Source organism: Saccostrea echinata, unplaced genomic scaffold, assembly GCF_033153115.1.
Source record: "Saccostrea echinata isolate AGI-Se365-2 ecotype Australia unplaced genomic scaffold, CSIRO_AGI_Sech_v1 ptg000011l, whole genome shotgun sequence".
Lineage (NCBI taxonomy): Eukaryota > Metazoa > Mollusca > Bivalvia > Ostreida > Ostreidae > Saccostrea > Saccostrea echinata.
The window spans coordinates 3,186,709-3,214,297 of record NW_026889760.1 but is presented as its reverse complement, the minus strand read 5'-3'; the positions used below and the strand labels follow the sequence as shown (position 1 = coordinate 3,214,297).

At 31.8% G+C, this 27,589-nt stretch overlaps 1 protein-coding gene across 1 annotated transcript; it reads right to left on the bottom strand.

The window, feature by feature from the left end:
- Positions 1–202: 202 nt before the first annotated feature.
- LOC133184832 (snaclec agglucetin subunit beta-1-like) lies at positions 203–6,079 on the bottom strand. Its single transcript, XM_061319912.1, has 4 exons — positions 6,046–6,079; positions 4,227–4,502; positions 3,719–3,907; positions 203–426 (listed from the first exon to the last, which is right to left on the bottom strand). Exons 1-4 carry the CDS (start codon positions 6,077–6,079, stop codon positions 203–205), a joined length of 723 nt encoding a protein of 240 aa, XP_061175896.1.
- Between the last annotated feature and the right edge of the window lie 21,510 nt (positions 6,080–27,589).

Here is a 27,589-nt window from a genome sequence, read left to right as displayed (position 1 = left end):
AATAACTGACTTTATCCTATTTACATGCCATATATTATCGAATGTTAATATGCGTTAAAATCAGTACAAACCCCAACCGGAAATTTCACAAGCATTTATTGAGTGCAGTATTAATTCTAAAGCATGAATTTCTAAAGAAAATCTTTCTATTTGAATTAATTTACTTATATGAAATCTTACAATATACATGTAACACAGTGATTTATATAACAGGAAGTGGTTGCCTTTCGCAAATAAATGAAAACTTCGCTCCACACCCCATGTCATTATACCCGCCGTTGGTAAACATAATAACACAGTCCTCAGTCAATTTGCAACAGGGATGTGGCTCTCCAGGACTCCAATTCAGGTAGAGAGGATTTCCGTCAGAGAGACGCCAATCATCTTCCATTACTGCGTCACTTCCGTCGATAAAAAATCCCGGACCTGTAAAAGTGTTTCATTTTAAATTATTGACAGTTTTTCTGTTGAAAATCATGAAAAAAAATTAAACGAAAATGTTAAAGAAGAATTAAGGTAGTTAACAAAATACGCATGTTCTGAAAATCAGGATTTGCGTAATTGAAAACGCTTACAGAAACATCTCCATATTCTCATAGTTATATATATATATATATTTCCATGGTATCATCATCATAGTTAATAACATTATATAAGGAAAATTATCAAGTCTAAAATATATTTTCAGGAAAAGCGAATAAAAGTATCCGCTATGCATTTTTAATTGAAAATAGATCACCAAATATATTTTAGGATTTAAAAAAAATATTATCTAGGCATATGAAGAAAGTTGTTTGTTATTAATACTAATATGCTACATTACTTCTTCTGTTTAAATATAATACATAGTGTAAAAGCTTGTGCTGTTATTGCTAGACATCACAGATCACTTCTTATTTCTCATCATGTTAATAGATATAATTGGTATCCAAGCTTGATAAATGCAATATCGATTTCTCTAAAAATGAAGTTCTTTTTGTAATTTTATTGGATACAAATGTCAATATTTTACAAGTCCGTTTCGAAGACTTCAATGAACCTTGAATCGTATGTGGATGCAATGAGCATTACTGCAGGAAAAGAATTCAATTTTGAGCTTCATTTTGGGAATTTTTAACTTAATGATTTTAAGAATTTTCTGTTCCTGATTATGGAGCTGACATCCTTCGCAGCAATTTCTCTGTATTGATGGAATTCTTAAATAGAAGCCTTGACACGCATAGTCCTAGAATCTCTCCAATTTCCCTTTGACCAAAGTTTTTGATAATATAAACGTATGTCAGACAAAAATTTGTTTGCTATGGGTCATGGTTATCATGGTAACATAACAAAGAGTTTTTAAAAATGGCATTTTTGAAAACATTCTAAAATTAAACATGTATTTACATTATTTCCCTATTAGAGAAAACTCCTTGTGACATATTTTTAAGGAAGAAATTTCATGTTTTTAATGGTAGGCAATGGTTGCTAAGGTTGTAAATCAAAAATTGATTTCAAATTAACTTTCTGTATGTTTTCTTCTGTTCCTATGTTTTTTTAACAGTGCATATTTATATATGACTGGAAATAATTTTTTTAAGGAAATTCCAAAATTTCCACATCTCATAAAAATGAAAGTATTTTTTTATTGTTTTACTTGTGTTTGTGGTTACGTTTGATCATGATACACCGTTCATTAGTAAATGTTAAGTGTTTTTCAGGATTTGAAGTGTATGCCAAATGTATGAATGGTTTCCACTTACTTAGAGATATATTCTTAATAGTTTCTTAATACCATTAGTGGCAACGAAGTGTAATACTTGAGAGTTGTTATTTATGATGCTGAATAAAAATTAAAGATAGCTTAAAATCTCAGTTTCTCAATCTTTATATTCTGTTTCCATGGTCTGTTACCATGGAAACGAAGGCACATAGCAAATTTTGTTTAATATATGTTTCTGTGACCATGTGTTCCGGAAAAAAGATTGGTTATAAAGAAAAGCTATGAATACTTCTTTATTTTATTTAGAAAATATAATAAGAAAACTTGGTATCTTTTGGTATCGCTGTATGCTCATACGTCTCTATAAACAGGCAAGACTAAGCATAAAATCCTAAGTGAAACTTAACACAATATCTAAGACTTTCTTTATATATATAAGGAAGAGTATAAAAAGTTAAATATCATAAGAGAATTGTCATTATACAATATACATCTATCAATGATCGATATCTTATAATCTTATAATCCAAAAATCAAAAGTGGAATTCCTTAACACAATATTTTTTTTTCCAAGCAAAGTTGGAAATTAAAGAATATGTTAAAAAATATATAAAAACTTTAGTAAGGAAAACGCACTTTATTATTATTATTTTTTTTCGAAATAAATAATATAAAAGGTATGATGTATATGAAATGAAGTGTCATTAATACTTTCTAGCAATGATTCTCATTATTACATGTATACCAAGGGAAGCAGGATTAGAAAACAATAAATCTTACAAACATTTGAATTACTGTAGATATCTATAATATAAAAAGGTAATGGCATGCTTTCAAGTTTCATATTCATAATTTGACTATTTCCCTTAAATTCTATGAGTGAACTTCAATTAGAATATTTAATATTTTTTTGTCTTTACTTTCAATAATCAGTCATACTGAGCTGAAAATGGGGCTTATCTGTAAGCTTAGAAACTAAAAACATCAATTCCGATGGACAAGCTCTTAAAATGTTTCGTATTTTTTGATAGGCTTATATAGAAAGATTATATCAGATTTCGATTGGTGAAAATAAGAAAAAAAATCAAACCAACAACGAAATAGCTCATCCTGTTATATCAAGTTCAAGTTTAAGTGCATAGTTCGCAACAGAAGACATTACTCATGTGGTTGAAGCACTGATGTATATAACAAAATAAACTAAGTGACTTTTTATACCCTGGTTCAAATTCAGTAAAATTTAGTAATTTTTCTTTAATATTCTAAAATTTTTATTATCATGTTTGATATTAACGCCAACGAAATCCATTTGCTAAAGTAACTTGAAAGGGCACAAATCTTTACCAGTAAAACTACATTACAATGATGGGAATAAAAACAGACAGGAAAAACATCTAACTGAAATGATGTGGCCAGGCTTTTCTTGTGAACGACTTATATGTGTTTCTTTATAAAAGTACCACGAACAAAATCTTTCTGTGCAATAACTTTTCAAAAATGTTTGTGTTATGAAAAAGACGATGAAAAAAATGATTAATCTCTTAAATCCTGACAACAATGCTAATCCAAAAGAGTGCACAAAATCTGATCCCTAGAAACATTAGAAGTAAGATTTCTAGGAAGAGTAAACGTCCTCTGTCGACAAGTCACACCCGCCACGGGCCTCTGTATAACGATCAGGTTTTCGGATTAATCCGAATTCATAATATATAAACTATTTATTATTTGTTATGAAACTTGTCACTCCAATAGGAAGTTGTATGTGCAAAAATAATACCCCATACAATTTGTAACAGTTTGCAAAAGGCATTAGACGAATTTGTTGAAATCCCTTAAACATCAACTTATTCGTCAGTAGCCTGCTTCGGTTTAAAAACTGATCGAACTTGGAACATACTCTTGCGTTCCGAATTACATGGGAGACATAGGATAAAAAAAAACCTCTCCATAAAAAAATGGCTCCTCGTTTAACAGCGTAATTATATACTATATTCTATTATATAATAAATGACCTACTTGACATAGATTTTATGAAATCATGTACGATTCCATGCTTTGCTGAAGATGTGAGCTGGATAAGGTGTCCTCCTTCTTTCACACATTCCGCATTAGCATCATGTTGTGATTTCTTTTCGCTAAATACTTTAAAACAGGTCCCACTTATAGTCAAATCTTGGTATTCTATATCAGAACACGTGAGACCTCCTAATAATATACAGAAATACTAATACATTACTTAAGATTTTTTTAGAATAAAAAAAATATATTATGATTGATTTATTTCTATCTATCAAAAATATATATTTATATCTTTCACATTTATTTCAAAATAAATTAATTGTTCTTTTTGAAAATTAGTTCATATTATGCAGGTAAATTACAATATAAAATATCCATAATCTTACAAATGTCTTTCTTAAAATATGTAAACGTTGCTGTTATCCTCTGGTTAAATTATTTTATTACAAATCGTCTGAAAAAAATCCTCAAACACAAATCTTAAATAATTGAGTGAAATACTCACTCCTTGTATAGACTTTTAGATTCGGAGGCAGATTGGGTTCCGAAAAATTCTGAAAAATACCTTTGGAGAGAAGATGGCACTGATTATTTTCAGAATTAAATATGATGGACAGACACTTCTTGCTTTTGACACAGCCTCTGGAACAGTCCAGTTCTGACAATTTTAATATCTGTTCCTCAGTATATAATTCAAAATTACCAACCCTTCCATTAGTGACGCGATATAACTCTACACAAACTAAGGATCCTAAAACAGAGCTTAAGATAAACCCAATGCCTACAATGAAAGGTAAAAGAAATTAAAGATGCGGAAGAAGACAATATGAATATCATTCTGACCTGTACACGTTAGTTTAATACGGTAATTAGATACCCAAATATAAATAAATCTAGATTTTTTTTCCTTTTTTGCCATTCTTTTCTTCAAGTCACATATTTATCTCAAAATAACACTTTCTATTCAACTATTATTTTTATCAGTAATTAAAAAAAATCCACTTACCTATCACTTTTAAAAAATACATGTTCCAGTCAAGAATTGCTATTCCTTGGGACACTTTATCTCTTATTTATCACCCCTAACATTTTAGTGGCCGGAAAAATCAATACTCTCTTTTAAATTTTTCCCCGCAGCAATAACAATTAGAAAACAAATGGACTGTTACTAGATCACCATGAATAAGCAAGAGCATTTTACACAATTGTATCAATGTATAGAGAATTGATCATTTTCAGAATACTTTAATACAGAACAACAAATAGGTTTTGATTATAATGAACTATTTGTCTATTCAATCTGTATATTTAATTTAATTTCAATAAAAACCTAAGCATCACTTTGATAAATAATTGGCAAAAATTATTCGGTCTTTCGGTAGGGTCAGTGTCTGCTTTTCAGGTATCGATGATTTAGTGCTTGGCAAATTGCAGAAAGGCAATGATCTATAGAATGAAACTTTAAAAAAAAAAAAAAAAAAATTGAGCCATGTTGTCCCTTGCAAGACAATAATGATCTCACCTGAAACCTTTACTCTTAACTTATTCTAAATTTAATAATTTTAAACATTACAGGTAAACTATTTTTTCCTGAAGGGTACAAATGGGTAAGCATTTCATTTCATAATAAATAGTACTCAATTCATAAACATTTATAAGGGTAAAATAAGAAAAAAGATATTGTAAATCAATAGAATAACAAATTAAGATGGTGTAGAATAAAATCTCTTTATTCCACTTCAAAAAATTCTATTGGATCGAATTTAACCATCTACAGGTGTATGCATGTACGCTTTCAGCATTCGTATGCTTTTATAAAATTAACATTTGTGTGGATTGAAATTACATACAAAGTGAAAAACCCGAATAAAAAAAATCCAAAAGTCAAACCCATTCAAATTATTTCAATGCTGTACATGTACCCATGCCTTTAGATAAAAGCGAGATAGAATTACCTGACAGCGCAGGATGCATTTCTTAGTTTGCTTTTAACATTTGTTATTTAATTAATCAAAAGAATTGAAAAAAATGTAATTAAATTGATCTTTTCCTTAATTTTTACAATTGTCACACAATAATAACATATTGAAAAGTAAATTTTACAAGTAAACCAAGTGATACACTCTACCATATTAAAGCAACTCCTGATATCCACAGGTTTTATCTAAATCAATTTGAGAAACAAGACAGCATGCATACGGTAGTATTTGATAAACAAAAATAAAATATGTTTTAACACCTAATAATTTAAGATATTCAATACATCTGAGAGTTTCAACTTAGAAATAATTGGGTCTTTTTTAAAGCTAAAACAAAATATTTACCAGTTTCGCAGATTCCAATTAGTGTATCCGTCATTTTATTCACGGCAGTCATTAAAACTTTTTTCTTTAAATTTCAAAAAAAGATATGCTTAAGGAGTAAATAATTTTGTATCATGTGGATACTTAAAAACTCCAAAGAACTTTTGGAAAATTTGAAATCACAAAATTTTACTAAAATCAATAGCATCAAAACGTACGACTTTTCAATACTTTATACAACCATTCCCCACGATAAATTGAAGTCCATGCTTTTTGACATCAGTTTTTTCAATACAAATGGAACTCATAAATATGCTAACATTGTCACTGGTCATTTCCAAAATTATTTTGTTAAAAGCACTCTGATTGTACACACAAGTAGTCTGAAAAGGACATCAAAAAGATGTTTGAGTTTCCGATTGACTATATCTAGTATGTAGTTTTTTGAGATTAGGTCTTCCAACAATCTGTTGGAATTCCCATGGGTACCCGTTATTAGCAGTCCTATTTTTGTATTCATATGAAACAGAATTTATTCAACAACTTCTAAATGAGAAGAAGAAAACACTTGTTGTGGCCTTCAACTCGACATGTCGATATATCGACGACATATTATCAATTAACAATAGTTACATTCATTCATATGTCAACTCGATATATCCTAATGAGCTTGAAATAAAAGATACCACAGATTCTGACATCTTTTTCATATTTATATATTTTACTAGAAAAAGACCTTAATGGTAACCTAACAACAAAGCTCTATGATAAACGTGATGACTTCAACTTTTAAATCCTCAACTTCCCTTACTTCTATATGTAGCAATATACCCTTATCACCTGCATGTTTATGTCTCTCAGTCGATTCGATACGCAAGAGCATGCTCTACATATGAACCATTTCTAAAACGAGGTAAGCTATTGACAAACAAGTTGATGAAACAAGGATATCAACAGTCTCGTTTGAAGTCATCATTTCTCAAGTTTTGAGTCGATACAACGACCCTTGTCAGCACATACAACCTTTCATTGAGTAAAATGTTGTGCTAACTGACGTTTTTCGTACTTATTGTTAGGCCATTATTTATACAACGAACTGTTTACGGATTTTTCCGGGTTTTTCCCCGATCATGACAATTAGCACATGGCGGGTGTCACCGGTCGGCAGGGGTTGCTCACTCCTCCATGGTACCTGATCCCACCTCTAACTTTTCAGGTACGTGCTTGCTTTGCTCCAAATTTGTATCGTGAAGTATGTGGAGAAAACGAACAGTATTCGAGCTCAAAAGTCCATTAAACATTACAAAATAGGAGCAGAGCAAACACGGAACTCTAAGACATCCGAGGTGGGATCAGGTTCCATGGAGGAGTGAGCATCCCCTTCCGACCGGTTACACCCGCCATGTGCTCCTTGTCATGATAATAAATAACGGAAAAATCCGTCGACAATTCAGTGTGTAAATAATGGCCTAACAATTAGTATGAAAAAGTCAGTCAGCATTTGACTTATTGGGCTTTCGAGATTGAATACTTTTCATTATCATCATATTTCATGAACTGTTTAATAGTTTTGCGTAAGAAATTTTACATTTCGTGGTGGACATGAATTCGTGGATCTTTTCATACCTCGAAAACATCGAAAATTAAAACCAAAAATTTGTGATATAGCAGTATAAGATGACAAAATGTATAAAAAGAATTTAAAATTCAAAATAATTCAAAGTATATTGAAATGTTTCTCAGTTGCTGCTAATTACATTACTCTTCGTAAATATATCATGAAACTCCTAAAACTAACTATTCTGATCAAAAAGAAGACTTCTGTGCTTTGTCATAAGTTACTTTGTTATGGAATCCCCATGTAAGGGCCATTGAGTTTGTGAAAAGAGAGACAACTTTCGCTTAGATTAATGACTTTTATTCCTTTACATAATTATTAGGTTTAAACACCATTTTTGTCCAATTAAGAACCGCAAAGTAGGATGGAATTGAGTGCATTTTAATTATGAATTAGATTTCTTTTGAAAAAATCATTAGTGTTTAATTAAGAGCTATTCTCTGTAATGACTTGAACTTTTATATAGGAGCTGTGGCACGCATAGTCTCAGAATTTCTCCAAACTCTCTATGATAAAAGTCTTTGATACCGTAAACTCAAATCAGGCAAAAATTGGTTGCTACGTGTCATGGTTACCATAGCAACATGTCCTAAAGTTTGAAAAATGGCATTTTTCATCATCTTCAGAGTCCCACAGTTAACGTTTGCAGCAAAGCAAACAAGTGGCAATGACTGTTTCTGACAGTTGGAGGCCTGGTGTCTTAAATGCATGATAAACATGTTTGGTAAATCATCTATAACATACGTTACTATGGAAACAAAGTATTCAAAAGTAATAATTTTGTTCATTTAATTTTATAAAGTCGTACACTTAAGAATAAAAACAATTATGGGTTGAAATGCAAGCAAATAATAGAGAAGAGATCCTTGTAACATATACCAAGGACAAAATATGATATTTCTTATAGGTTGGCAATGGTTGCCATGGTTTTAATACCACGAAGGGATTTTAAATTTACACTCTTAGTGTTTTAATCTTATCCTATCTTTTTAAAAAGCATATTTCTATATAACTGATGATCAATTTTTAAAGGCCTTGATGTTACCCTAATTTTCACATTTCAAAAAATTCAATTTCAATTCTTTAAATAGCGCGTTGCTATGGAAATAAGGCAAAAAACATGCATAAAAATCAGAAAAATACTCTGTCTCCTTGGATACGTACCGTTGTATGTAGATTCCCAAAACTTTAATGACTGAGATATGTGAACAACTAACCTGACTTTCAATTTTTACTATCACCCCTATCTCTAACTGGATGCAATAAGCTGGCACATAGGGTCTAATATTGACAAAAAATTAACAAAATCGAACATTTTCTCTTCTTGGTAACCATAGCAACAGTGTTGTATTTTTCAAAAACCTTTATCAATATATGATATTCAACTTTAGTTCTACGAGATAAGTACTATTCAAGGTGATTCAAATAATATTTTTCTTGATTAAAAGGTTAGTAAATTCCTAAAGCAACAAAAAAAATATCACTTTAAACAACTAGTAAGTTGTTTCCATGGTTACACTGCAAAGTAACAATTAATCTCAATTTTTCTTATGTTGTCAGTGTAGCAAGGTCCTAAGGATGCATATGTGCCAGTCATGAATTTTATTGTTTCTCCTCACGATAGTAGCATTAACCCAATCACAGCAACAGATTTTGCATGGTGACACTGTGTTACCATGGCAACCATGAAAATTATTTTTAGAATAATATTGCCAATACCTAAATACATGAGGTCAAATATTTCTCATTGTTTTTCTTACGTTGTTGATTGAGTTTGATCATGTAACATCTATCATTTGTGACTATAGAGCGTTTTTCAGCATTTTTCAGCATCTAAAATGTATTCCAAATGTACCCATGGTTACCACTTACTTAGAGATAAATTCTACATATTTTCTTTATAGCATAAGTGGCAACAAGGTGTCATGTTTTTGGGAGAATGGTTTGTTTGTTTTTCTAAGTCTTTATTAAGGCTTAATAAAGATTTAAAGTAGCTGAAAATGTCAATTTTTTCAACTTTTCTGGCTGTTACCATGGCAACCAAGACACATAGCAACGAAATTTTATTTGATATATGTTTCTGGTGTCAAGTTGTAATAATGGGCAAAGTTTCATCAAAATCGGTGACCATGCGTGGCAAAGAAATTTAAGTGGTTACAGAGAATCGTTATTAACTTTTTTTTCTTGCGTGTGAACATTTTAAAAAACTATATTATACTATTTAATAAATTTAGAAATCAGTGAAACATAAGAACAAAGAAATGTGCTGCTTCTAAACTTCTATTTATGCATAAATCCATTGTCAAAAATGAAGTTCAATTACTTTTTGCATGTCGATCAGTATTATACAAGCACACTTAATCAATGCATCACATCTAGCGTATTTAATTTCAAATCTGCAAAATTGATATGTTTAATGGAAGGTAACACAAAAGCGAAAAATGAATTTTACGATTACGTCAATGATTGTCAGTTAGTAACAATAAATGTCAAAATCATACTGTAAATTACTTTTCATTCTGTAAAAATCACGCCAGAAGATCTGCCTACCAAAATTTCATTCTTGAGGCCAAAATAAAAAATACCTTTGTTTCCCCTAACGCGACGGACCCAATTGAAACGCGCTGACTTTAAAGTTTTTTTCGTAAGATTATTCCAATATTTTTTTTTTATGTTTATCAACTTTTATAAAATAGAATTCCATCAAAATCCGTTTTTATCGGAAAGTCTGATTTTATTCTGTGATTGTCAAGCGTTTGTTGGAATCAAAATGGCGCCCACAATATATGGTCACGGAGGGTTAGTTCGTGTTTTAAAAGAAAGGCGACGTATCAACCTTATGCCTTTAGCATATAAGAATCCTACACTCTTGAAACACTTTGTTAATAAAGTATAATATACAATGACCTATTAAGAGTGTTTTGGTTGTATTTACTAACCTGTCTTAAAATTAAAGTACGTATAGAGAGCATGGTTAGACCCGCAGACCCTCCTCATGATACCCCTCATGTGCAGACAAGGGCCCACATTGTGAACACACCAATCAATTTTACTGCGTTTTATTTAATTTGAGCTTTGATCTTATATACAGTTCATCAATATTCCTTAATCCTATATTTACAATATGGGACAAATTAAAGGAGTTGTAATTATGTCTGCATATTTCATCCTAATATAGAATTCAAAGTCCTTTCTCCATGCCTTTTATTCATGGGTTAAACTTCAAGACTTAGACATTATGTATGACATTTTATCATTTTTAGATATGGTTTGTCTCAATTAAATAGTGTTAACATACTTTTTCCAAATAGATTTGAAACTATGATACAACGCTCTATGTATTTTTCTTCAAGGCCCTTGAAGATTGGTTGTTCCTTTGCTTTGAATTCCTTTGATAATTATTGGGACAACAACATTTATTTAAACATTTGTCTAGTGAAGGGCTCCAAATTTAGAGATGTACGTGGCACTTTAGGCCATTGAGCTATAAGGGATTTTTTTTGTGCCAGTAACTTCTGCGACATTGGACCTACTTTTTTTGGTCTCACTTGATTGATTGTATGCTGTTTTACGTCCCATTCGAGAATTTTTCATTCATATAGAGACGTCACCATATACCGGTGAAGGGTTTCAAATTTTGACCTTTACACGGCACTCACGGCCATTGAGCAGTGAGGGATCTGTATCGTGCCAACGACTGTCGTGACACGGGGCCTCAGTTTTTAAGGTCTCAACCGAAGGACCCGCAACTTTCACTTCAAAGTGCCGAGCGCATGGCGAAGGAACAGTTGCTACCCATTTTTTATCGACTTAGGTCAGTCGCGGCCGAGATTCGAACTCACGACCTCCCGATCACGGAGCGAGCGCTCTACCGACTTAGCTACCGTGAACGGTTGGTCTCACTTGAAGAACAGGTCTCAACGTCCCCCACTGGGATTTGAACCTGCAACTTAGAAATAGCTCCTTACTTCGAGGCTCCAAAACGAAATGCTCTGGAACCACTGCATATTTTGATGCCCTGAAAAACTACATATATACTCTGATGTCCAGTCTTCGCGTACCCAAGAATCTTTTAAAGAGATGTATTCAATTTCAACAAATTTACTCTGGTATGAGATATCTTTCGATTGAATAATAGCTGTGAATAAATTTATCTTAAATGTTGAGTCTAAACGGCATCTGTATGGTATTCTAGCTGTTTACGAATCGCTATCGTTTTTAAGGTATCATTCCATTCAATTTTAAAAATGTATTTTCAAAGCTGTTGTCACAAAAAATTATTTGCCTACCTACCTACCCAACTTGGGATTTTTGGGTCGGGTTAGGGGAAACAAAGATATTTTTAATGATGGCCTGAGTATATTTTTATTCTAAAAAAATTAAACATCACATAAATTAAATTCATGAAAATTCTGTCTCTCTAATACATGTATATGTACATACATATACCAAAACAACTTCACAATATTCGCAAACATTTTGGTGATCTACAGTATCCTTTTTTTAAGTGGGTGAGTAGATTGTTTAATTGTTATTCTAAATATTTACCTGATATTACTTTATATGCCTTATGTTTACTTTATTTGAAAATAAACAATGGCTAGGTAGATTACGGTGATAGCCAAATTACTACGCTAAAGCTAAATGTTCCATTTTTTATCTCTTCTAGTCAAAGACCAGAAGAACTTAGACGATAGTAAGGTGTTCGGCGTCGGTCCCTTTGTCTGTCAGTCTGCCTGTCCGTCCGTCCGTCTGTCAACATTTTTTTCCAAATCGCTATAAAAGATTTGATCTGATTTCTATATAACTTTGCACAAAAGTAGACTTCTCTAAGATACATAATTCTGTGTATCGATCGGTTTTTGATTTCAATGAACTGTGTATCGATCGGTTCTTGATTTCAATGAATGGTGTTGCCATGGTAACTAAAATTAGAAATTTCTGTGAAATACTTTCAAAACACTACTACTCATACAGTTTTTGTCTGATTTTAATATAACTGAACACACAAGTATACTAAACTAATTAGGTACATAAATCTGTATATCTTATTTTGACTTTGATAAACGGTACAATCAATAGGACACACCAGTAGAGCTAATGTCTCATCAGAGACTTCTGGTTTACTCATTCAGATGACAATGTTTAACGTTGGTTTATACAATTTAATGCAGACGTTTTTATCGGAAATCTCTGGTATAAGATTTTTCTCATAGCTTTTTTTGCTAGGTTTTGAACATTGATATTGCAAAAACACACACACACACACAAATAAAATAAAAAATATCATATTACTTATCCTGAAAATTGTAGTTGTTCTAGCTCTTTTATGATGTATATATATATATATATATATATATATATATATATATATATATATATATCTATATATATATATATATATATATATATATATATATATATATATATATATATATATATATATATATATATATATATATATATATATATATATATATATATATATATATATATATATATATATATATATATATATCTCATATCATATCATATCATATCATATCACTGGATAATGCTTTATTGTGAAAATTAAGTAATTAAAGAACAAAAAAATATTGTCAATCGTCTCCCTGAAATGTAACATCCCACCTAATCCCGTTTTTATTAATTTATAACTGTATTGGACATAAGTGAATATCCAATACGTTCTATTTCCACTATGGAAGAGTTATACTTCTTAGTGCCCTCTTTTGTGAAAAAGTCGGAAAATGTTCAAATCTCGCGGGATTTTTTGGGACAAACGTAACATAAACATGTAAACAATATGTTGAATGTCGATGAACAATTCCTAAGAAAATGCAAATGAAATATTTTATTATTGTGGACTTTATATACATCAAGAGTAGGAATGACAACGATATCAATTTATGTCTATTCATTCTATTGTTGATCGTCTGTATCTATTTATCGTATGGTACATCTAAATACAATACACATGCCTCGGAAATGTCGTATTTTTTTATTAATTGATGATAAATTTAGGGTTCTCGCTCTCTTATATATGTCTTTTAGTTCTTCTATTCTTTAATTGGAATGACAAATATATTTAACATTTAAAATTGGATTGAGATTGGCATGTTTTGTATTATCCGCAACGCCATGCGCATATCAGATATTAGGCCCGTAGCAATGGTTTCAAAAGTGGAGGGGGGGGGGCGCAACTTCCAAAAAATCTGATAGGCAAATATATACCAAAAAGTGAGAGGCCAACTTGCCACAATAATCTGACAAGCAAGAAAAAACCTTATTAACAATCCAAATCCTGGAATTTACCACTTCTCGACCTTAATGCAACAAAAAGTGTGGGGAATGGGGGGGGGGGGGGAGACCAGCATTTAAAGGAAAATTTACTATAGCAAAATACTATACTCAGAAAAAAAGTACCCCCCCCCCCCTTTGCGTTCCTCGGGTCTGCATATTACAAGAAGATAAAGTTCATTGAATGATTTTATTTACCTTATGCGCATGTGTATTTGCAGTCTTCATTAAATGGCTTGATTTTTTTCAATTGTTTAGTAATTATTGGCAAATATGGAAGTTAAAAACAGGAAGGACTCGCATCTTCTGAAGTATCGATTTAACCGAGAATACATTAACAAGGTCATTAAAAGTAAATTAACGGATATTGTATTTCATTTTTAAGGTTGTTTGTTGTGTTTTCTCTCGCAGCTTTAACATTAGACAACTTTTTATTCATTTCAAATGGGTATAGATCTTGTCTATTATTTTACACCGCTTCATCACATCAGTCTTCAAAAAACAAAAGAATTATAATAAGCTTTATATTTTCATGTTCAACCTGTAACTGGGTAAGTTATTTTTTATAATTTACAACAAAATCAAAACTTGATTTCTTTATAGTTATTTTCAATCTATTTTCTTTCTCTTTACTTAAAACGGGTTATATAAAAACAAATGCTGTGAAATTTAAATATGCATCATTGGAACCCTATAAAACAGAGATTATCAAATTTTGGATGTGAAGAAATGAAATTTCTTTTTATTTTCCAAGCATTCAAATATTTCCATAATATTTCTAGAATGGTATTTCAACGGTGAAACTTGAACCGTTTGTGTCAGGTTTTAGCAGATGTACCCATTTTAATCGAATCATCGGGAGCATTTCTAGTAGTGAAGGACCGTGAGAGACCATATAAAAAACATAAAAGCCCCTCTTTCATGTGCTACCGAATTTTCGATTTGAACAAGGATAATTAAATTGATGTTTAAACAAATACATGTATTCTATTATAGCAAAAGTGTTATGATGAGACGTCATGCTTTGAATGTTGAACCTTAATTTCTGTAATGTCTAGAACTGAGTTGATTGTGTTCTTCATGCATGTACTCGTTAAGTATAATTAGCCTTTTGGTTTGATATTATCAAAAAATCCATTTTTAGTAGGATCCCTTAAACTATTTCTACTTGCACATCTGTTGTATTTCGCCTTGATTTTAGTGCATGGTTTACTTTGTTATTGGAAAGCTAGTTCCTAGGAAATGTATAAATATTTTAAAATGATTTTTAAAAATATTTCTTTTCATCTCATGTACGTACATCGACAATGTGGTATATATACCTCCAATTGAAAGGAAATGTTGCAATGCAAACATTCCCTTTGATTTGAAGGGAGAAAAGAAAATCAACAAATGCTATCTTTTAATTGATCAATTCGTTACTTGTTACTAGTATCTATGGAATGTATGAGAATTTATATCAAGTATTTTAAAAATAGTAAAAACGAGTAAATTTATAGAAAGATGTTTCCTTAATCTCATGATAAAATGTTAACATAACACGATCCAGACCTTATCTGCTTGTATTTTTCGGGTTGTATAAAACTTTTATATCAGTTTTTAGAAGAGAGACTGGAAAACATGTGCATCATTTATAAAAGAAAGAACGAAAATAAAATAAAGCGTTAAAGAAAAACCGTTGAATGGGGTATGAATACATGATAAATTTTTAGATTGGGGCTATTTTTTCTCCTTGAAAATCTATTACTGCTTTAATGGACATATAACATGAATTTTTCAGGTGATGTCTCTGGTTTATATAGGTCATCTTTGTTTAACAAAGTGACAATACAACATAGTGATATTTCTCTCTTGCAACCGTTTCTGCTATGGGAGACGAAAGTTACGTCAAAGAAAGTATGTGCAGTAAAATGTCTGGAAACATCCTGCTTAACCTTTCTTTGCAATATGCAATCTGGTATATGCCAAATGTATTCCATAAATATTGACAAACTATCTGTAACACAGACGAACAGTTTGGAACTTTATCAAAGACAAGGTAAGAAAAACATGGACATTAACTTTATGAAATGTGTAAAAAAAATGTTTAGGAATACATTCAATGAAAAAAGGTGAAAAGAACGAATAGTGATCGATTAAAAAATTCTACAAACAATACATATCTGTGAGCATGGAATAAAACATGGACCCTGGAAATCTAATTAAATGAAAATCCCTTTATCCGTTCCAGTATAAGTTACAAAATGAGTCTAACGGGACTATATACGTACGTAAGATCCAATGATCTTTCAGAGCATGCACCATTCGGCGCTTTGTCTAAGAAATTTTGTATTCAAATTCCTGTTATCGGAACAAACGTACTATTATAAAATGTCTGTTCTTAATGAAACGAAATGGCCCCGATCATACCAAAATCAACGAGAACACCAAAAAGGATATAAAGGCATAAAAATGTTCGTTGTCTTTGTGAGCTTTTGATTGTAGTTAAATTGAAAATAAGTGTAATGTACAAATAAAGACATTTATTGAGGTTATGTTAGATAAAGTAAAGAAAGGCAGACATCCAGATCACCAGGTGTGACACAGACAAATTCCCCTAATCATCACGGTAGCACAGAGCGCTCTCTCTGTACTCAGGAGGTCGTGGGTTGAGCCTCGGCCGCCAACAATCTAAGTCTGTCGATAAAATACATATATTTAGGTAGCATTGTCAAACGAAAATAAAAGTTGCAAGCCTTTCGGAAGAGACATCAAAACACCAAGGACCGGTGTCAAGAGAGCAGCTGGCGGGCTAAAGAACCCTCCCTGCATGATGGCTCTGATTGCGAAGTAATGGTCAAAATGTGAAGCCCTTCGACTGCATCCGGTAACGTCTGCTGATATCAGTGTGATAATCTTGCAAGTGACTTAAAATACAACAATAATACCGCTTAACACAGAAGATGTATGTATAAAATGCTTTGCGAAGGTGAAAAATGGTTTAAAATACAAAGACGAAATTAAAGACATCATTAAAAGTATAAAATAGAACATGAATGAAAGCCAGACCCTCATGATAACCATAAGAAACTATAATAAAACGAGGTCAAGCTTCGGGTAAGCCAATCAGAATTGTTGGTCTAGTTACTTTTTATGATCGTCAGTTACAATGATAATTGATAATTCTATCCTTTTATCAATGGAATAAGGTTTCGCAAATAATCTAGTTGTAATTTAATGTAATGATCAACTGAAGCAATGCATGAGGTCTAATTCTAATTTGATTAAATTATTTTTGTTTTAAAACTGTATTAATTTTTAGATTCTAAAACTTTATACATTTCGATAGTGAATGTTATTAATGTATAACTTAAAGGATCATGTGAGGAATATGGATATACCTCATTACAATCCACGAGCAAGTGTTTGAAGCTTTATTATACATCGATGTCGTGGATGACAGCCAACAGCACGTGTGCCTCTGCAGGTAGAAAGCTTTTCGGAATCACTACATCGGAAATGTTTCACGATGTTCTTAATGCAACATCTCGAAAAGGTACAAATATAAGAGTATATTGATTTTAAGAGAAATGCTTCATACAGGATTTAGCATGTGCTAAATAAATATAGCAAATAACAAAAATACTGTGTTTAATTGTTGATAATTTCTTCCAACAGATCCAACGTACCAAAGCTTTTTCATTGATGGAAATGATATTGATTCGGAAGGAAACTGGGTATTATCTGACAAACACCCCCTTGTCTTCCTTCCATGGAGTATAGGCGAGCCTGCGTCAGGAAGAGTTAAAAACTGTTTACTTGTTATTGGCGAATATTATCACGACGCACCATGTAATACAATGGAATTTAAATTCATCTGTGAGAAGCAGTTTACAATATCGGTGTAAAACTTTCCTATTCGTTACAGGAATTAATTCGACATTAAACGGTTATACTCGTATGTGTAATACAAAAATGTTCAACACTTTCAAACTATTGTAGAACGAAGTCCTACAGCTTTACAGCACTTTATGCAGACTATTTACTAACTACATAATGGAAAAAGTACAATAAAATAGACATCACAAGATTCGGCCAGGTCCTTGAAACACCCATTTTTCCTTTGTATATAAAAATTTATTTAAGATATAGATTTTTATATATAGATTTGTGCCTAAAATCTCAACATACGTCACCATGGTAACTATTTTTTATTGGCTGGCTATCGACAATATTTGGATAAGCATTTTGTTTGAATATAATATTCATTTACGCAATTTCTTGTTCATTTGAGGGTCATATTTGTAAACCGTTTCAGAGATCATGGTTTCCTTTGCATGTAAGTTTTAATTTAACTTGATAACTTTGATAAAAAGACAGTAAACAGCTTAAAGATTCCGCGCCTATAAGATAGCCCGGCTCTAAAAAAGTTTTTTTTTTTTATAATAAAATAAAAATAATGTTCTTTTTTAAGTTTTTTAAGTCAGAAGCCAGGAAAAAAAAATTTCACCTTCATTCCTGAAATTATCATTGTTTCATTGTCATGTTTATACATTGATTGTAAGTTATATTAAGTTTGCATACAAATTAAATTAATTAAAAGATTATATTCCCTTTAGAAAATATTTACAAAACGCAAGTACTTTATGGTTTATGCAAAGCAATTAATGACTATTTAAGTGATAAATTGACATTTTAGCTCTTGATTTTTTATCTATCTCACTCCCACTTTTTGAAAAAAAAAACGTAAAATTAGGAAAAACTGTGAAATGTGAATATGCCTCATTTAAATCATAAAAGGTGGTGGAATTATAAATGCTGATTATTTATTTTAAAGATACACGACACAAACAAAAATTTGATGTATGGATTGATATATATTTTTGACTGATTCTGAATAGAAATGACATAAATAATAAATCCTTAAAATATAAAGAAATCCTAAGTTTTCTTTGGTGGTTAGATATGTGACTTTGTGTCGCTTTCTAATTCTATACAAATATTTTCATAAATTTTTAACATTATGACAAAATCTTACAAAATATTCCCACTTTGCCTGGCAAACATTATTCAGGTTACCAATGTAAATATTAATCTATGAGAAATATTGTTGATTTCTGAAAAAAAAAAAAGTTTGTCTGTGTTATTTATCCTTAAGTGGTCAAAACGGTCAAAATATTCCTTAGTGTCCAGAAGGATAATTTAGTGGTTAAATGTCTTAGGTTTATGTCAGCTTTCAGTAGATACTATCGCTTTAGTTGAATCTCCGGAAATATGTCCATTAGTGTGTCACTATGAGGCACCGTATAAACACACGAAAATGTCCCCTTTCATGTAGTCCTGAATCGTCGATTTTAAATTATTTATTTAATTGATGTTTATATAATTGTGACATAATAGCAAACTTATATAATTATGAAAATTTTCGTGCTTTAAACGCTTTACTTTGATTTCTGAAATGTTGAGAACGGTGTTTTCAGTGTACCTCTATTTTGTAATGGGTAAGTATAAGGTAGCTTTTTAAAATATACAGACACACCTTCATTTTCAGAAGGAGTTCTTTAACAAGATATACAATATTACTTTATTCTTTCTTCTGTATTTTCTTTAATGTAGAAATCATTTCGAAGAGTATGTTCCAAAGCGATGTATTTTTTTTTAATTCTAATTGAAATACATGAATATAAATTTGAAATTGATAAATTCCCATTTAAAAAGTTTAATACAAAATTCTAAGTGATAAGGGTAAACATCAATTATTGTCAATTTTCAGTTCTTATATATAAATTAAGAGTCAGTGTATTACCCTGTATAACAATATAGTCTTCTTTTTTTAAAAAAAAAAAAGAGTCAGTGAAGAAACTTGGTTGCATGTCTTTATTTACCTTTTGTACAGATGTGTTTGCACTCATCCATCATGCCTTGATTTTTTTATTGTTTAGTAAAGAGAGCTAAAAACAAGAAGGAATTAAATCAAGCGAAGCATCGATTTCTACTGTTAAAACATTTGCAAGGTAGTTAAAAGTGAATTAACAGTATAGAGTTTCATGTTTTAAGGTTGTTTATTCCGAATTAGCGTTGGCATGTTGCCTTAATATCAGAAAACTTTTGTTCATGTCTAATGGGTATAGATTTGAACATTACTTCTATTATTTTATTCCATTTAATGGCATTAGTCTAGTATTCAAAATATTTAAGTATATCATAAAAAGCTTGGTGGTTTTATGATAAGATTATACACCAGGTAAGTAAGTTTTGATAAACTACGAGGGTCGTTTTCAAGTATTACACGGACTCTGCTATGATTTACTCTTACAGAAGTCAAATTGTATTGAAATTTCTTAAAGAATCCAGTGAATTCTTTTCTTTTTTTTAATGTTAATTAATTTCTCATAAAATTGTTGCTACTTTGATATTGTATATGGTGATGTACGAAGCACGGCAATTTTTCTTAAAAAACAAACGCTCATAATCGAAAATTTTACTCATTTATTTTCTATAAACCGCGATATTATTCATCACTTTTCTATAAAGTTTCTTTTTTATTGTTCTCCTATTATGTATTTAGATTTCTAAGTAATATTTGAAGTACTAACAGACAAATTTGTAATTTTTCTCCTATGTGATCCGTATGAAAATAACTGCAAAAATGACATGTGATTTGAGGGAGCATCGCAATTATATACATTAATTTTAATTACGTGTTAAGCTAAAAAAAGAAAACGCCAAGATAGACCCAATTACAAAGTGTATGCTTGACGGAACATGCGGTATTCCCCGACATTTGTAAAAAAAAAAAAAAAAAAAAAAGTAAAAGAGCATTTAAGATTTTTAGACCTCAGTAAAAGGCAATCGGGAGGTTGGGGGGGGGGGGGGAGTTGGAGAAGATCATCGACGAAAACTTTATCTGGACTGTTAAGAACGTGATTGAGGTCAACTTACGTCAAAAAATATTTCAGAAATATCTGCAGTTTTGAGGTTGTAAACAAACTAGAACATACTATACTAGTTTTATAGTTTTTAAGCTGTTCCAGAATTGGTACATGTATATGGACGTTTATGTTGAGTGCATAAATAAACCCAAACTGTACAGTATCAAAAAATAAAGGAAATAATGAGAAAATGAAATCTCACACTTTTTAAATGACCATGACGTCGAAGATTAACCTTCACCGTGATTTCATGATATGTACTGTTAAATCACTCAGAATTGATATAAATTCATAAAATGTCAATATGAAATTTTGAGGACAATATGATTAAGATTCCTTGATATTATATGTGACTTTTTGCTTGATTATATCGTCAAATATTTTTTTTCTGTGCAACAAGTCCGCGTAATTTTTGTACTGCCCTCATACAACGAAATCTTTTCTAAAATTATTTTATGTCGAATTGGAGCAAAACTTCAAATACATGTACTGTCACGGTAGCTCAGTCGGTAGAGCGCTCGCTCCTTGTTCGGTAGGTCGTGAGTTCGAATCTCGGCCGCAACTGACCTAAGTCGATAAAGAAATAGGTAGCAACTGTTCCTTCGCCATACGCTCGGCACTTTGAAGTGAAAGTTGCTGGTCCTTCGGATGAGACCTTAAAAACTGAGGCCCCTTGTTACAGCAGGCGTTGAAACGATACAGATCCCTCACTGCTCAATGGCTCTGAGTGCCGAGTAAAGGTCAAAATTTGAAACCCTTCACCGGTATATGGTGACGTCTCTATATGAGTGAAATATTCTCGAATGGGACGTTAAACAACATACAATCAATCAGTCAAATACATGTAATGTCAAGCCCTAGTCTCCTTTCAGTATGACAACAGAATTAAATTATCAAATCATCCCATACTCGTTGAGGCCCACCATACCATCGTCACCGTCGGTGCTGTTCTATAAATGAAAAAGCCATTATAGGCAATGTATAACGTTGGAATAGAAATTTCTAAAAATATTTTGTCCTTATTTACGTAGTTGTGTCAAATAACGTAATGTTTAATCGATTTGACATGCGCAAGGGCACATTTAAAATAATTCATTATCCAGTTTTGATGAAAAAGAAGAATCTGTTCGGATTTTCTGACCAGAAAGGTAGGAATCTTAGTTTTTGATTTATGGGCTCACAGGGTATCCAGTTCTAATTTCTTTTAATTCGACACACAGTGATCTTTGTTTGAACTGCTACATGTTATAAGTCATACAAAATGCAAAAAAATAAAATATTCAGTGTCGACGAACCCTTTATTGAAGCTGAACATTTTGGGTGACAATTAGGACAATGCAAATTATACCTAAGCCAAAAACTAAATGAGCATATAGCGTTTGAAATAACATTTGAACCTCTTGGTTATATCTTTTAGTTTTTCCGAATCTATTAATATTTTTCACTATTCCTTAAAAGTGGTCACACAAGTACAATAATCTGCGCACAGTTAATATACACCAATCAAATCACAAAAGAAATCGGAATATCCAATCTGGATGCTAATACAGGGTATGTTTATAAACTATTCAAGCGTTTAAATGTTCCCAATGTGTCCAGATTGTTATTCTAATGTTAACATTTAGTATGTTTATAGCAGCTTTTAGTAGATATTCCAAATTTAATCGAATCATCGGTAACATTTCCATTAGTGAGCGACCGTGAGAAAGCATATAAAAAACAAAGCCACTCCTTAATGTGTTACTGAGGTTTCGATTTTTAAAAAGGTTAATTTCATTGATGTTTATAAAAATATTTCATTATAGAAAACGTGATAAGGTGAAAATAGTCATGTTTTGAACCTTGATTTCTGGAATGTCGAGACCGAAGTTATCAGTGTGCTTCATTCTTGTACTGGGTGAGTATAAGATATTGCTTTATCGATTTATCAAAAGAACTTTTAAGGTAGGATTTTTGTAATAAGATGTATTGTGTACTTAGTGTATGGTTAACAAGTAAGAAATAATTCTAATTAGTCCAGAGACAATGTATAAATATTTAAATATGCACAATTTTTTTTACAAATCTTTCTGATCTAAATGCATGAATATCGAGAATATGACATACTCCCTCCACAAAGAAATAAAACAATGTATTTTCTTTGATTTGTAGGGAGTAGAAATTCAATCAACTCAGGTTTTTAAATGTTTAACAGTTGTTGGCTACCTTTAAGATTTTAAAGATTTTAAACCAAACTATATGCGCGTTATCGAATTTCCGATGCTGAGCTGCTTCTCTTCAGAAGCTGAGATAAACTCAACATACCAATGAAACCTGAAACCAGAAAGAATCCTTGTCAAACTAAGCAAAGATTTTATAGTAAAGTGTCAAAATGAAAGCACTTAGTCTCCTTTCAAAGAAATCAAAGCAGCCTACTAGGATTCACAAATCGGAATCATCATAAACAGAGTCGTTTCCCCTTCCCATACCCAAACAAAGCAAATTTGAATGAATCAGAAATGCCGGTGAAAGATGTTAAGATGAAGGTACTGACTTGGGGTGGGGAAATATCCATACCTTCATCTTTCCGTCAAGGTAAATATTGAATGAAGTGAAAAAGGAAGAGGCATTCTAAAACTTTCTTTGGAGGATTTCCTGGAGAAAAATTACTCCATGGCGCACAAAATATGACATTACACACAAGATGAGTAGCCATCGAACTACTCCTTCAAAACATTAGATATATACTAAATTTGACTGCGGTATATTCCGTCTACGTAATCAATACTTTGATTTCACAGCAGATGTGACCGTCGACAGGGAATGTTTACTCCTCCAAGGCACCTAATCCCACCTTTGGAATTTCCGGGGGTCGGTGTTTTTTTATCGATCACTGTTCGTTATCTTCACCTCTTTCAATCTGTGAATCCCTACCTATATCTACCTATTACATGTATTTCCATTTTAAGCGCCTGCAGCTATAACTATGCATGTAGCAAGTGCAAGCGCAGAATGGTCTTTCAGTGTTCTGAGGCAATTGAAAACCTATGTACGTTCTACCATGAAAAATGACAGAAAAAGAAGACAGCTAGCACTTTTTCATATGTACATGTATTCATAGGGACTTTTGAAATTAATTTGGATAAAGCAATGGAGGAATCTGTAGCTGCAAAATCACAAAGGATGGATTTTGTAGAACTTTCGGAAATTATAAGACAAATCATCATTTATCAGAAATAAGGGAGCCGACTGGGATTTTTTTGTGTGAAAAATACAATATTTACATTGGAATTCGAAACTTCATAAAAATTCTTACAAGCAATGACACATAGCGGGTTCCAGTAAATGTTCTATCAAGCCTCTTTCTTTACTCCTCAATAAAATATTAACAGCGCAGTACAGTTAAGTGCCAAATAGAAATATCGGCGAATTTTTGAGATAAAAAATACATTCTTTACAGGGATATGCGATTCTTTGTTAGGACTTAACTGATATCAGACAAATGTAATGTGGTTCAAACTATATGTTGAGGACGATTAAATTTTTTCATTTAGACTTGTACACACAAGTACTCTGAAGTTGATATTAAAAGATGCTTAAGTTTCTGATTGACAATATCTATGTAGTTTTTGGAGATCAGGTCTTCCAACAATTTATTGGAATTCCCATGGGCCCCGTGTACCAACTGTGTCCCGTTATAAGCATACCTATTTTCGTATTCATATGAAGCAGAATTTATTCAAAAGCTTCTACATGAGCACTTGCTGTGGCCTTCAACTCGACTTTTCGATATATCGACGACGTAATATCAATTAACAATAGTTACTTCCATTTATATGTCGACTCAATATATCCCAGTGAGCTTGAAATAAAAGATACCACAGAGTCACACGCATCTGTTTTCAGGTTCGGATATTTTACTAGCTAGAAAAACACGTTAATGGTAAATTAAGAATTATGATAAACGTGATGACTTCAACTTTTCAATCGTCAATCGTCAACTTCCCTTACTTATGTAGCAATATACCCTTATCACCTGCATATGGGGTTCATGTCTCTCAGTTGATTCGATACGCAAGAGCAATCTCTACGAATGAACAATTTCTAAAACGAGGCAAGCTATTGAAAAACAAGTTGATGAAAGAAGAATATCAGCCATCTTGTTTAAAGTCATTATTTCCTAAGTTCTTTGGTCGATACAATGACCTTGACAGCAAATACAATCTATCATTAAGTCATATGCTGACTGAAGTTTTTCATACTAATTGTTAGGCCATTATTTACACACTGAATTGTCGACAGATTTTTTTCTGTTATTAACTGATCATGACAAGGAGCACACGGCGGGTGTGACTGGTCGGCAGGGGATGCTCACTCCTCCATGGCACCTGATACCACCTCTGTTTTTTGGATGACCGTCTTTGCCCTACTCCCGATTTGAATTGTTCAAATGGACTTGAATATTGTTCGTTATCTCCGTATTTAAATAGAAAACCTCTTTAATTTTATATGTAATATTCATGCCAATTTTAGAGAAAATCTATCGTCTGGGTATTTTAGGGACCGTCTCGAAATACAGGTGCGTTTTCTATAGGATTATATAGGAAAGTGCTACTTTTCTGCACTTCAAAGCAAATTTTAAAAATACGGCAATATACTTTTTGCTCCAATTGTAATATATGATGATTAATATTAAACTGTAGATTGTAAGAAACACAAATTTCTGTCGTTTTGTTTCCAGAGGGGGCATCCCAAAATGTAAAAAAAAACAAAAACAAAAAAAAAAAAACACGAAATATTCTTGTTTATATGGGTACTATACAATTATGGACTCCTTCGGTGCTGAATTTGGTTTAATCATCAGAAAAAAATATTGACCAGAGCGAAGCCTCTGAACCACCGAGACGAACAGATCCATAATTGTTTTATGATATAGTCTGGGTTTGAAAAGATAAGACATTGAAGGCTGCATGACGACACCATTTTCATTAACGAACTTCTGTCTTTGAAAAATAAAACAAATGTCCAGATAACAAGTTATAACCTCTGTATTTTTCTTTCTGTGTGTGTAACACTTCGAAATGTTTAGAAAATAATCCTGGGATAGGCTTGCCAAACATTTTTTCTGCTCAGATACGCAGCTGGCTCCGACCGTTGCAATGAAATATGGTGATACGAACAGTATTCAAGTTCATAGTCCATTTAATCAATACAAATCAGGAGCAGAGCAAACACGGACCTCTAAAAGCATAAGAGGCGGGATCAGGTGCCATGAAGGCATCTCCTGTTGACCAGACACATCCGAAGTGTGCTCCTTGTCATGATTGGCTAAACAGAAAAATCCGTAGAAATTTCTGTACGTAAATAATGACCTAACAATTTGTATGAAAAACGTCTGTCAGCATTCGACTTAATTATAAATTGTATTTGGTGACAAGGTCATTTATCGACCATAGAACTTACGAAATGATGATTTCAAACGAGACTGTTGATCATAAAATTGTTGGTTAAAAGCTTTCCTCGTTTTAAAAAAAAAATCGTAGGTAGAGCATGTTCTTGCGTATCAAATAAACTGGGAGGCATAAACCCCATATGCAGATGATAAGGATATATTGTTACATAAGTAAGGGAAGTTGACAATAGAAAAGTTGAAGTCATCACGTTTATCATGAAGTTTTGTTGTTAAGTTACCATTAATGTCTTTTTCTAGTCAAATATCCAAATATGAAACAGGTGTGTCAGACTCTGTTGTGTCTTTTGTTTCAGGTTCACTGGGATATTTCGAATCTACATATAAATGGAAGTAACTTTTGTTAATTCATAATACGTCGTTGATTACCTAAATGTTGAGTTGCGACCATCGTTTACTTCCATCTACCTATTAGTTGCAAAATCGTTGAAAAATGTTTGTTTTTTTTAAATTATTAGATTTATCAAACCTGTAATCTCTTGAGTTTGCTTAATTTAATAAATTATGTGAAAATATGTCCTTTAAAAGTGTAAATAAGCTTGATTTACTCTGCCTAGTGAAGAAATGGGTATTAATTAAATTGACACCACCCAAAAAATAACATTTTAAAGCTAATGTTTAGGGATGTATAATATATTCTTGCAAGAAAATTCCAAATTAAGTTGATTTCAGCCTGTAACGATAGTTGGGAACGTCCTTTTGTATATTTAATATAATATAACCTTAATCGTTGTTCACCTAATCTAAATTTAATCTGGATTTTGTCCACAGAAAACACCAAGACTCCAGTGTATCATAACTTCCCAGTACTTCTTTCTAGCTACCACCCTTGGTTGTATAAAACAGTTATATTTCAAAAAGAGAGCATGAAAAAAATTATATATTACATACAAAAGTAAGAAAGAACGATGCAAAATTAAAAAAAACAAATAATAGAATAGAAAAAAGTGCTCGTAAAGAGTTTCGTTAGAAGCGGTTTTTTGTCTTTAATCCTTATATACCTACTTTAAATGTATAACATAATTCTTCCAGGTGATGTCTCCGGGTTATATAGGTCATCTTTCTTTAACAAAGTGACAATACAGCAAACAGATATTTCTCTCTTACAACCGTTTCTGCTATGGAAGACGAATGTTACATCAAAGAAATTGTGTGCAGTAACTTGTCTGGGGACATCGTGTCTTACCTTTCTTTTCAATAAACAGTATGGTATATGTCAAATGTTTTCCATAAATATTGACAAACAATCTGGAACACAAGCGAACAGCTTGGAGCTTTATCAAAGAC

Coding starts and splice junctions, on each gene's coding strand:
- LOC133184832 (XM_061319912.1), bottom strand. CDS start 6,079: ATGACGGATACACTAATTGGAATCTGCGAAACTG. Junction 3,908..4,226: donor TCTAAAAGTCTATACAAGGA/GTGAGTATTTCA, acceptor GTATATTATTAG/GAGGTCTCACGTGTTCTGAT. Junction 427..3,718: donor TTTCATAAAATCTATGTCAA/GTAGGTCATTTA, acceptor ACACTTTTACAG/GTCCGGGATTTTTTATCGAC.